This window comes from Metopolophium dirhodum, chromosome 5, assembly GCF_019925205.1.
Source record: "Metopolophium dirhodum isolate CAU chromosome 5, ASM1992520v1, whole genome shotgun sequence".
NCBI classification, from domain to species: Eukaryota; Metazoa; Arthropoda; class Insecta; order Hemiptera; family Aphididae; genus Metopolophium; species Metopolophium dirhodum.
The window spans coordinates 13,902,425-13,916,104 of NC_083564.1; the positions used below are offsets into that span (position 1 = coordinate 13,902,425).

Sequence of the window (13,680 nt, forward strand, 5' to 3'; positions counted from 1 at the left end):
TATACTGCCAATTAGTGATCGTTCTCGAGTATCGACGTTAATCGTTGCTCGTTAGTCACTTTATTAATATTGTTCATAAGTTGTAAGTTATAATTTATATAGAAATGAGTACCTATATAAAATATAATTATTTTCACGATAAGACTGTCGACATACATCGGTCAACAATTCAATTTTGAAGAAAATCTCTAGATAAAATTTATAAAATATGTACCTACTTGTAGAAACTATACTACTGTAGGTATACAAATTGTTATGATTTTGTGGTGGTGCAAAAATATAAGCTTGCAACACCACATTTGAAATATGGTGGTGCAAGTGCTACATTTGCACACCCAATTTACGCCACTGTAATACTGTATGTCGTATATTATTGCTATTGTAATTTAACCTAGGTATACAACAGTTGTGCAAATGTAAAATAATACACTTTTATAGTTAAAGTCACGCGGCAGAAAACAGAAATCAAAATATGTGTAAATAATAAATATAAAATATTATACAAAATACAAATTTTATTACTACAAATATTATACAACATATTATTATAATATAGACTCAACGTTGATAACGAGTCGCCGAGTGCCGCCGCGAACGAACCGCGACCCGCCCGACAACCATCGACGACCACCTCTTATCGACACTGCTCGGAATGCTCATTGCTTAATGCCCAATGCCCGCACCGGCATTGGCGGCATCGCAGTATCGCACGAGTGACGACTGACGAGTGTGCACGTCGTAAGGCGACGATAACGTTGTGTGGAGATCACTATAATAGTATAATACTAGATCAGTTTATCATGGTAACTACTTGCTTGTAAGTTGTAGTGCGCCGTTCACTGTTCACGTGAAAGCCGAACGACCGAACCGACTACGCACACGGGCGCTCTCGGTCCAACACCAATCATCATCATCGTCGCCGTCGACGACTACAGACGAACGCTGTAACGCACGCCGCTCTTGCTTCTCGTGCGGTAAACACTTCACGTAACCACTAACCTCCCATCATCGTCGGGCCTGCCGATTGCGAGCGTTCGTTAATTGCGGAGATGGCTCGACAATTGTTGGACGCGTGTCGTGTTAAGCCCGTAATTTCAATTGTGTTCTTTTGCCGTACATTATTTTTTACGAAATATAACTTTACTCATCAGTAATCATAAATTATAATATTATTATTACCATTAGGTACTGTTGTCTGTAACGGTTAGTATCGTTGCTTTAATTGTTATTACTACATACATACATATTTTACATATATATATTTTTTGTACAAGTGGTTTTGAGTTAGTTTTTTCATTACTTACCAAAACTCGTATAGTTTATTTTAATGTTATTTTGACTATGTGAAGTTAGTGCGCCGTCAATCGTTGACACTTTATGCATATACCCAATCCGTGTTAGGGTAAACTCTTTATTGTAATTTATTAACCGTGCTGGTAAAGTTTCATACCAAGAATAATGTTTGCAAAAGTCAGTCTGCTGTGTGTGGTCCTGATAGCCACGGCCATAGCCAGTTCACTCCCAGTAGATGAAAATGAAGATCTACTACCTACAATTGTACCGGACGTTGGCGATTCACTGACGTCTGAGCAAACAACGAAACATACACCTACCGTTTCTCTGGGATTGGTACATGCCTTCGTTGCTTCACTTTCTGTGATAATTGTCTCGGAGTTGGGCGACAAAACATTTTTCATTGCCGCTATTATGGCCATGCGACATTCAAGAATTACAGTATTCACAGGTGCTATATCTGCTCTTGCACTTATGACCGTCTTATCAGGTAATACCTACATTTATTTATTTTATATCTTAAAACAATTCTAAGTACCTAGGTACTTCATTAGATTTAATACATGAAAATATAAATAAAAATGATTTACATAAATTCATTCATTGGTAGCTCTAGAATTGTGTGGTCTGATAGGCACTAATCAGTAACCATTAATCTACCTATAGGTTATTGTAGAAAATAACTATTTAGACATTGGGTAAATTCATTAATTTTATATTTTAGTTTTTAAATTGTTTCATAATTGTTTATATAGGTAATGATCCTTTATGTTGTAAAATTAATTATTCTGTAATAAGTCGTATTATGTACCTAATCACCACTTAAATTTGTTTTATTAGTTATAGGCACCACTTGAGCTCAAATATTGGGGATGCTGAAATTATGTGTTCACAGCATTTATACTTTTAGATAGACAGTATAAATTTATGTTCATAACATCCTAAAGTACAATTTTTAAAAAAAAAATGGACAAATAATGAATAGGGTAAATCAGAATGTCCATTAAAATAAAAATAACCAAAACACATTTTGTGTAGGTATTTAATTTATTATTTGATGATTTATATAATATTATGTAACTTCCTATCTTATAATGGTAATGAAGGGTTGACATGACTATTATCATGGCTTAAAAAAATGTTCAATAGTACTATAACCATCTCATGATTTTTTTTTGATAATCTAAACTAAATTTTTAATAATATTGTGTCAATAATAGGAAACTTAACAGTAACTATGACTCCAATAATATGCAATTAAATATCACACATTTTTTCTTCATCATTAACTTCAGTAGTTTTTCCAAAGTAAATAATATGTATTTAATTACTTGAGTTATTTCTCGTGTGGATAAGAAATTTGACTGTTAAATGTGTTGCTTTAAATGTAATACCTAAATACTTAATCTTAGTACCTACCTAATGAAATATCTAGAATCTATATAGGTAATTTACCTGGACTAAAAACTTCCAATGACATTTTTTTCACAAAATTGTACAATTCTGAACTGAAGATAACTTCTATAAGATAACTCCTAAGATTTTATCCTCGATTTAATCTGATCTCATATTTTTTAATGAGTCTATGATATAATTACGTAATAAATAATGCGCAGAACTCAATTATTGTTATCAATATAATATGAACAAAATGCTAAGAAAAAAAAAAATGCATTTGTAGCAACCCCTTAGTTGTGCCACCAATCATCATTATTAGGTTTACCAATTGGTTAGGGGTTAGTAACTTGGGGACCACATAATACATAGTTTAACATGTCATATGTGACATAAATTTACTATGTACAGCTAATATACCTTCAAGATTTTAATTAATTCTAGTTAGGTATACCCTCAGGTTCTTACTTCTTTGTTTTAATAAAAAAAAAACATCAATGATTAGATAGGTTAACTAACCTAACCTATTAGCCTCCTAGGTATTAAAATCAAAAATTGTGTAGTTAAATGTTCATTTTTACCTAGGTATAATTTTTTCTTGAACCTATGATAAAAATATAGGAACATTTTATTACCTAGTGAATTTCTATTTCTATAGAAATATATTTTATTAAGTAGTAATAAATAGCTTTAGAATAATTAAAATTATATGTTATTAAATAATTAAAGGGTATAATAACATAACTATTAAAAAGTTTTTGTTATCTGTATACCTATAACTGTCGTAATATTTGTATAGTGTACAATACTGCAGTAACAACAAATGTACACTATATTTACCTATTACCATTGACTATTGAATGCCTATAGACATACTTATATATACTCAATGCTATTACTCTTTGTTAGTAACTATGGTGAAATGCCAACATTGAAAGTTTTGACATATTCAATTGTTTATATTGTTTTGTTATGTAATGACATACAGTATTTAGGATTCTGAAACTATTTATGTACCTAATATGTGTACATAATATAGGGTCATACACCAAACTTGCTCAACCCTAAAATATGCATTTATTTAAACTGAATTTGGGAAATTGTTACGTCTACCTAACCTACCTGCAAAGAGACAACCGGTATTCTGAAAGTGATATAAACTTCTGTTTTTCTAATGAAAATCACAGTTTTAAATTAAGTACATAGGTACCCTATTTGAATTTCATTTTTTAAAAATAATGATTCATTTGAAATCAAAATATACTAAACTGAAATTCAAATGAATAATTTATAAGTTATTACCTACTTATTTTTATTCATTGTACCAAATAGGTACTTATTGAAACTATAAATTAAGATTAGTTAGGTAGGTACCATAATTTTCACATTATGAGAGCCTCTATATCTTATGAACCTAGTACTATATAGAAAATTATCCTTACATCTATATACTATACTTAAAGATTAATAACTAAGAAACTACTTCTCCAATTTTAATTTAAATAGTAGGTACCTTCAACAACATTTTAAAAACGAATTATTTATTTTATAATTTTCATTAAAATAGGTTGGTTTTCAATTTAAAAACAGGTATATAATTCAATCAGGACACTTAATAGTATAAAAAATCTTAAAACTGTACCCTACTTAAAAACTCCAATACTCAGAATTTGATTAAAAGCATGGATTATAGGAAACATATAAGTGAGTATGCTTGGTAAATCACCCTATATAATATAAAATGTTTCCAATAAGGTTTCCAATAATACCCTTTTGAAGAAAATTTTTAATTTTATTATATTTTATTTTCTTTTACAGTTTTATTTGGATATGCAGCAACAGTTATACCTCGAGCGTACACATATTACATATCAACAGCTTTGTTTGCTGTGTTTGGACTTAAAATGTTAAGAGAAGGTTTCAAAATGTCTCCTAATGAAGGACAAGATGAACTTGAAGAAGTACAAGCAAATTTACGACGAAAAGATGATGAGGTAAAAATTAAGTTTTATCTATAAATAAGCAGAAAGCTTTAATTTGGCAAACAACTTTATTTTTTGTGTATGTTATTTTAAAAATTAGTATGTGTTAATGAAAGTGGTGCTATATAAAACTAAATGCTTGGTGTCTCAGTTTTTAACCAATAACATAATATTATACCTCAATTAAATATATCAGTACTTACTTGGGTTAAATTGGTTATATCATACACACAATAAAAAAAATTCAATCAACATTCACTCAGCCTTGTCAGCCTATATTTCTAAAGATATTTTATACAAAAAGAAGGTTGTACTAATTTTTGCTAAAAAAATGTACATACCCTAAGTCAAGACCAACATATTTTGTAATATTGTCATAGTCATTCATCTTCTAACTATCATAAATAATGGAAAAATAATATTGATATGTAAAATCAAGTTATTATGTAGATATTATTTTAATGTTATAACTGCATATAACTATTATGTTGATACCGGCATACCATATACAGCTTATTTGTGTGAATAAGTACCTAAACATCGCTAAAATCAAAATATTTTGAAAATTACATTGAGTATTTGTGTATAGTAAATAATAATGTATGTAATTGTGATAAATCCCTTCACTTGTTAAACAAAAATAATATATTTAAATGTTAAAAACTAAAATATAATTTTATAAGTAAGTTATATACTTATACATTTACCTAGATATTAATATATGAGTAAATATTGAAAAAAAAAATTAAAAAAATACACAAACTTTAGTAGAACATCAATTTATTTACTATTGTTTCCCAGAAAAAAAGAATTTAAATAGAAATAACAGGAAATTGTAATAAATACCAGATTTCTCAGAATGATTAAGCATAATATAGAATAAGAAAATTGTTTTTACTTAGTCTATAGAACACAAATATAAATCATATTTGAAAAATTACATAACACCCAATTTTGTGGTAACGGCCCAATAGTTATTTTTTTTCAATGAATTTAAAATTATAATCAATGAATATAAAATATTATATATTATAGGTACATGATATTTTAAAGAATCAAATCGAATTATAAAAATGCAAAATAACAACTATCAATAATTCTTTTTTTGTGAAAAAGTTTATTTATTGTAGCTAAAGTAATTTGGTAGTACCATTGATTATAAATACTAGTATTTATATAGTATGAATCTTAATGGTCGTCTTATTCCTCTACTCAGTACCTATAGTAATTATTAGTTTAAGAGGACGCTACCCATACATTTGTTGTCTCCGTCTTACACACGCACCACATAACAAATTGTCGTTCACTAGTTTCAATAGTGTGCTATTAGTTTTGATACTAGAGGGTTATTGACCTATCATAAAACTTTTAGGTAAGAACATTATCTGTGTTTAAGCGTTGCCAATTTTTCAAAATTTTCATTTTCAAGCAAGATATGGGTATGTGAAATATCAAAAATTAAAATTGCTCATATCTCGCTTGAAAATTAAAATATTGAATAAAAACCAACGCTTAAGCACAGATAATTTTATTCTCTAAAAAATGTATAATAGGTCAAATCACTCTAATATCAAAACTTACAGCACATTATTGAAACTAGTGAACAAAATTTTGGTATGTCTAACGTGTCTAAATTACTTTAGCTACGAAAAATGCATGGGCAGCATCCTCTTAAGTATTTGACAGATTGGCCTATTTCAGAAAATTATTAATACATTCATTTTGAAACACTTAAAAGTTATTGGTCCGGTATCAAATCATTTAGCCTTCTTACCAATATTGTATAACCGCAGTCGGTAGCAGTAGCTATGTGAGCATTTACCTCAGAATTGTTTATTTGGTTATATTATAATTAGCAAATGTAATTATAACAACTACAATTTTAACACACCTATTTGCAATTAAATTTAAATTAAAGTACCTTATTTTGTGTATGATCTATCCATATCCGAAACCTATCTACCATTGTATTATCCATAAATGTTTATCGTACTATTTATAAATTGGCTTTATTTATAATAAAGCTTGGATTGACAAAATTGGATGGTTATAAAAAAAAAATGTTTTCTTCTGTCCAATTAATCTACTTTAGTAGTAACATTTATATTTATTCTGTAAACAAATTCAATCTACTCATTGCTGTAAATATAATCCTTTCATCGATGCCTATTATTAATATCATAAAATGCATTTTAACCCCTATGTATTTAAATATATCACAATTAATCAACTCTAATATTACTTATTAGTTAAGACTTTACAAGTATTAAATGCTGTATTTATTTATGTTATATTATTGAGTACTTTAGAGAGTTAAATGCGATGAAACACAAAATAAAAATATTATAATATGTACCTACCTATAAATATTTTTAAGTATTGGAAAGATAGGTACACAAAATTTCAATAATGCTAATTGTTCTCAGTGGCGCACACTGGAGGGTTTAAGGGTAGCAGCCGCTACCACTGATTTTTTTGGTAGGTGGGTGGACCCCCTGGTTCCAAAATATTTACATCATAAAAATTCTACTACGTATAAAAATATTGAAAATAAACTATTCAATAATTATAGGCTATAGCCATTAGCCTATTAGCCAATTTAGAGGTAACCGATTCAAATTGCTACCTCTATTTATTTTGTGTGCGCCACTGATTGTTCTAATTGCTTTTAGCCTGTGCCGAGAACACGTTTATTGTTTGGGTAAAAATCTGTGTTATCTATGCTTGGCTTACCTTTTATAATTTTTTATGCCATTTCTTGTTAAATTAAAAATAAATAATGGTTATTAAATTAAATGTGTTTATCCTTATGCTTCATATTTTTTCCTTTACCTTTTGTTTTGTTTGTATTCTCTAATTATTAAATATCTATTACCATTGATTATAATTACTAGTATTTATAATAAATGCTAATACATACATTTGAATTAATTAACAATATAATGTAAATATGGATAGGCATATTATGGTCGTACAGCCGGGCCGATTTGAATGAATTTTTTGTATGCGTTTGGGTGACGCCTCGGAATTTGGATGGTTTAGATTCTCAAATCATCCCCCTAGGTCCAAACAGGGGATGTGCTCAAACGAGGATTTAGAGATTTACGGTGGAAATTTTTGTTTACAAATGGTTGCCATGGGTTTTTAAGCTATAATAATAATAATGGTTGCCGTGAAATCAGTGTATTCGTTCATGCATTTAATTTTTTTGTACACTGTGTTTTGATATTATATGTATTGGTGGTTAATCCGTAAAAATGACAAACTTGGTATAACTTTGATACTTTAGAGTTAAATCATACACTTACATACAAACAGCACGGGGTCCGCGATCTACTGCAGGAGAAAAGTTAAGATAAATATATACAGTTTGTACATTTAACGGTTAACGAAGTGCACGGGATCAGCTAGTAGGCAATATAATTTTTGGGGTTCGGAGGAGAAGTATTGGCAACTTTGTTCTTTCTCCGGTCCTCTCTATACCACGCAAAAAAAAAAGGTTGAATAATGTTTGTTCTATGACACTAATTACAACTTTAAGAGATAGCTTATTATGTCACTATTTAAGGAGTTTGTTATAGCATTTATTATAAATATTATATTATTATATAATTTATAATATTTATAGGTAATCAATGGTAATAGTATGAGAAGAGTATGTGTTATATATGTTTCATACCTTATGGTTGATCATTAATGTGTGTGCATAAATTATATCTCATAATTCATAAGTCATAACTAAAACGCAGATTTGTATGCAATTGTATATTTTTTCCGTTTTACATTTTTGGATTTTTGCCAGTAATTTTTACTAATCATTTGAAGCTTGTAAAATTTTTTTTTCATATTACTACATATGTAATGGTTATTGCATTTATATTTTGTAAATTTTCACAAAATTAAAAAAAAAGTGGCAAAAGAATTTTTGGTGTTTTTTGAAAAATTTGAAAAACCAGTAGAACTTCAGATATAAAAATTGTCACTCCTTTTAATAATTTAATAAGTATTGAGCATTACGCAAAAAAGATAACAAAAATTTTCGCTGCCAAAGCGAAAATGTCTAAACGCCATATAAGATGTTTTCAAACAAATAAAAAATTTAAAAAAAAACATCACATCATTGTAAAATCAGTACATTCATTGTTCTGCTCAGAATCTAAAACTTAAGTTGTTCTCAAGTAAGCTTCATGATAAATTCAGATCTATTTACAACTATATTATTTATTACGCTTTATAAGTTTGACTGTATGAATATATGATAAACAAAATATTATGTTTTGGCACAAAATAATGATCATTTTCAGTCCCCTTAATTGGGTATGTAACATAATATGATAAAATCTGTTCTTAGTTTATAATTTATTACTGAGCGATAATAGCTTATATGAATTTGTTTTTGCTTAATTTGCCAATTATTAAAACTCTTATCTTTTATATGCACAAGGAAAATGATTATAGAATGTATTTAGATTTAGTGTAAAATAACCTTCACTTTTAGTGAGTTTTCTTATTACAAACTCCTTTAAACAGATGTGAATATCAATCTTATACAGAATTTTACGATTGATGTAATGAAAACAAAGAGATTTGTTTTTAATTTTAAGTAAATTTTCAAACATAAAGATAATATCTGAGTGAGTTCTCTCATAATTTTTTTTTTATAAATCTACTGTCACATGAGATAAACAATATTTGTACTCATTTTCAAATGTAGATATTTTATATATATTTATACTCAGGTATAAGTAACTCACTTCATAATTAAAATGTCCAAAAAAAAGCTAAATAAACACAGATTAAAGTTTCATATAGGATTAATTTACTATTCATTAAAAATTATTAAATTGTAGCAATTATACCAATGCCAAACATAAAATTACTAACTAACCCACAGTAGGAGAAATAAAACAAATTCTTATATCACTTCCAAGTATTATTTTACTGGTCCTTATTGTCATATAATAGTAATTATTTTCATAAAATTTGGAATACTGTTCTCAATAAAATAGCTTATCACATCATTAAATGACTAACTTTATGAAAATAGGCCTGCTCATCTAAAAAAAACTGTTTTCAACCTCCTTAGAAATTATTTTCTACTATAACATAATAGCTTGATAAGTGAAAAACTGTGAATTGTTACAACATTCATAACAAAATTCATAATGGGTCTATTATTATTTCCAACAGTCCGACAAAAAAGATAAGGTACTGAGTGTTAGCTCCTATAAATTATACATATAACATATAATTGATGGTCATTTTCATTAATGGCGTGGTCGTGTCTAATTTGATAATTATAACTCCATAATTATCTATATATGACCTAAATGTTTGTATTAATTATTATGAATTCGAATATAACTAATTTTACTACCATAATCGATAAATCAATGTTTGATCTGTGGTTCCGTATCGGGTATTCGTTAATTGTTATTTTTAATTATTTGAATTATAATTTAAATGTGTTACCATTATCACCATTTATAAAATAGTTGTAAGCTGAGCATGGTTTACTTAAAAATGGTAAACATTTTGCTAAACACTGATTCTTGTTTAAGTTTTTCTTATGTATTTCTTTTTTTTTATTAAAAATGACTGATGAATTTTAAAAACATGTTATTTAAAAATCATAAGTTGCCTTGCTTTATTCAGAATCCCAAAACATTCCTTATTGATAATCAGTAATTACAATTTAAGTATTAAATGTATTAGTTTTAAACTGTATTTATTATTTGCTGTAGTCTTCAAACTATTAATTAATATTTAAGGTTAATTCATTTTTTTTTTTTTTTCATTTTGGCATTTTTTTAACATTACTCTTCTACACTTCTTTGGGCTGTTTATTATTTGGGAATAAATTATTAAATACCTAAAGAACAAGAAGAATAATAAAGATGCGTCTCCAGTCACCGAGAAAGACGATAAATCGCCTGCGGTTATGCCATCCGTGGTTGAAACTATCAACGTGACTGTTGACAATAGTACTGACTTTAAGGTAAGAACAACTGAATAAAATACCTACAATAATGTACAATATGATAATAATGACAAAAACTGCTATATCTCATAATTTATTTATTGCGATTTACTAAATTGTAATAAACAATAACAAATAAAAAGAAATATAGGTGTATTTTATTTTTTTAAATCATTGCAGCATGAAATATTTACCCAGCAAAATAACCGCTCGTAGATTTTCAAAGGCTTTTTGATTAGGTGTAATTTATATTGCACTTAATTATTTAACTTTAGTAATAATTATTACCTAATCGCAATTTCTCTAAAGTACTCAAGTGAAATATAATATAATCTGAAATTATTATGTGCACAATTATAAAACTAAATAAATTATATGTTTTGTGTTGACATTGACTTTGATACAACAGGATGCAGACATTGAACAACAGGCCCCAAAAAGATGTAGATTACGATTCGGCAGTAAGAGTTTGTTGATTGTGTCAAAAACTCTGATTCAAGCTTTTACTATGACATTCCTCGCAGAATGGGGAGACCGTAGTCAATTAGCCACTATAATTTTGGCAGCTAGAGAAGTATAAAATATTAAATTGGACCTATAAATGTATATTTTGATTTTTAATTGTTAAACCATTTATAGGATGCTTATGGTGTTGCACTTGGAGGAGTCTTAGGACATTCTTTATGTACAGGATTAGCTGTTATCGGTGGTCGTTTTATTGCTCAAAAAATATCTGTTCGAACTGGTAAGTATTTTAGAATAAATAATAAATAAAAACTTGAAATAATAAATTTTGTATTTGTTTTTTTTTAATAGTAACTATTGTGGGCGGTGTTGTATTTATAATGTTTGCCGTGACTGCATTAATGTTTGATCCAAATGAAGGAGAAACGTAGCCATGGGAACGTCATAACATCTATTAAGGCCATTGCAAAAGCTCCAGTGTCAGAGCTCAGCATACTTAGTTCATCTGTGATATTTATATTTCACTACTCTTATTTTAGTGTATGCTTTCATTCAAGTTTAAAATTCAATAATATTGGATAATTTTTGTATTATTGATTTATATATATGTTATATTTGTATAAATAAAGTATTATTAATGAGATTTATTGCCATAAGGTATAACAATGTATAGTATATAAACTGTGAATGATAATAAAATTGATATATTTGCCTAAATACTCTTGTCAATTATTTAATTATATTTTAATAGTTTTAATTATCTAACTATGTATGATAAGTATCATACAAATAAATTATAGTTTGTTTGAATATGTCATAATCATATATCATTATGTTATTTTTAACATTGAATGAATTCTATTTGTATAATATATTTTTTTTTCATTATAAATAACATGAAATATTACTTTAACTTCTTCTTTTTCCATACAATTACTGTTATGTATTTGGTTGTAACATCTTGTCGTTAATCAATGTACATATAAGATCATATATTTAATTGTTGGAGATATTTATCTCTTCCCGATATGTCTTCTTACCAACTTCAATATTATATTTTATTATATGTCTATTTTATTTTATTTTATGTTTTTCTAAGAACCCGTATATAAGAATACATTTAACATTATTTTATAAACAAAAAATAATATATTATATTTATAATACATTCATGTTCTTAAGTTGGTCTTATGTGGCCCTTATAGAGGTGAAACTACATATGAGTAAAGGCAGGGCTTTCTGCGGTCCTCGTAGTACAATTCTGAATTGTTTGAAAAAAAATGTACCTACTGATAAAGAATTGCTGTTAATTTATTGTACATTTGTACATTTTATTAATATTCAATGCAGTATATTGTAACAGTTCAAGTAAACTTAGTGAAAAAATTGATTTATTTAGTTGTCTTTTACAGCTGACTGTAATATTTGATCCAGAGATCAGTATAAGAGTACAAAAAAGTTGGAGGATGAATTTGAGGACTTAAATCCAGCAGACCTTTCCGCACGAATTGAATCATTTAAATTTCTGTAGGCTTCTGAGCTTAAACTGTGTAAGTGTTTTTGATATGATTAAATTACTAATAATTTATTTACTTGTTTCTCTGACTTTTTGCATTTTACCTATTTCTTACATTACTGGTTACTGTGACAAATGCAGAAAGCACATTTTCAAAACTTAAATTTACTAAAAATGATCTCAGAAGCACGATGTTTATAATGATATCTATATTCCATAAATAAAGTCCTTTTCATAATTCAATAAATTATTAATTTAATAATTAAAAATTGTTTATTGATATAGGGCTTACAAAAAACTTTACTTACGGGCCTCAATATAAGGTGTTCTACTATTATGTGTATATCACATATTATTATACCATTAGTATCCCATCACAAGTGAAACCTAGTTTTGTTACCATATTATAGTGTTCGTATTTAATATTATCATCACACCCGCATGTGTTGTCTCCTTCTTACAAATGTACAACATAGTGTGAACATAGCAAAAACTGTGTTGCGCCACACAACTTTTATCTTTCTGTGTTTGTAGTAGTAGTTCAAACATTTCTGGACATACAGGGTAGAAAATTATCTATGCAACAGCGTGTCTATATTTTAAATAACATAATGTCCCGCACAAAACAGTTTTTGCTATGTTCTACATTTGTAAGATGGAGACAACACATGCGCGTGTGACGCCCTCTTGACCTGGAATCTTTAGTTTTCAAATTCATGTCATAAATATAATATAGTATTATACAATACCAATACAATAATAAAGTTATATTAATTGTAAACATATTTATAATTAGTTATTGTTCTATTCATAGGCAGAAATCCAGTGCTCGACTTGGCAAAATAAAAGTAGTGAAAATCTGTTTATTTGCTAATATATAAAACTGTGGTATGAAATAGTCCATAAGACAAAATATGGTATCTCGCACATTTCAATACAATTGCAGAATTATGAAGCCCGTTCCCCTTAAAAAATAACAGTAGGGGTACACTAAAAATTCTGAAAAATTGGTTGGGGTACTCCGCCCCCCTGCGTCTACCCCACAAGTC

General features: G+C 28.0%; 1 protein-coding gene across 2 annotated transcripts; it reads left to right on the top strand.

Annotated features, from left to right (window-relative positions):
- The first annotated feature begins 644 nt into the window (after positions 1-644).
- LOC132944286 (transmembrane protein 165) lies at positions 645-11,832 on the top strand. Of its 2 annotated transcripts, XM_061013551.1 has the most exons (6): positions 645-1,783; positions 4,507-4,682; positions 10,549-10,668; positions 11,060-11,224; positions 11,290-11,395; positions 11,467-11,832. In XM_061013551.1, the coding sequence occupies exons 1-6, from the start codon at positions 1,459-1,461 to the stop codon at positions 11,544-11,546; spliced, it is 972 nt and encodes a 323-aa protein (XP_060869534.1). In that variant the 5' UTR covers positions 645-1,458; the 3' UTR covers positions 11,547-11,832. The 2 variants fall into 2 exon arrangements, with proteins under 2 accessions (XP_060869534.1, XP_060869535.1); XM_061013552.1 differs by lacking the exon at positions 10,549-10,668.
- Positions 11,833-13,680: the final 1,848 nt, after the last annotated feature.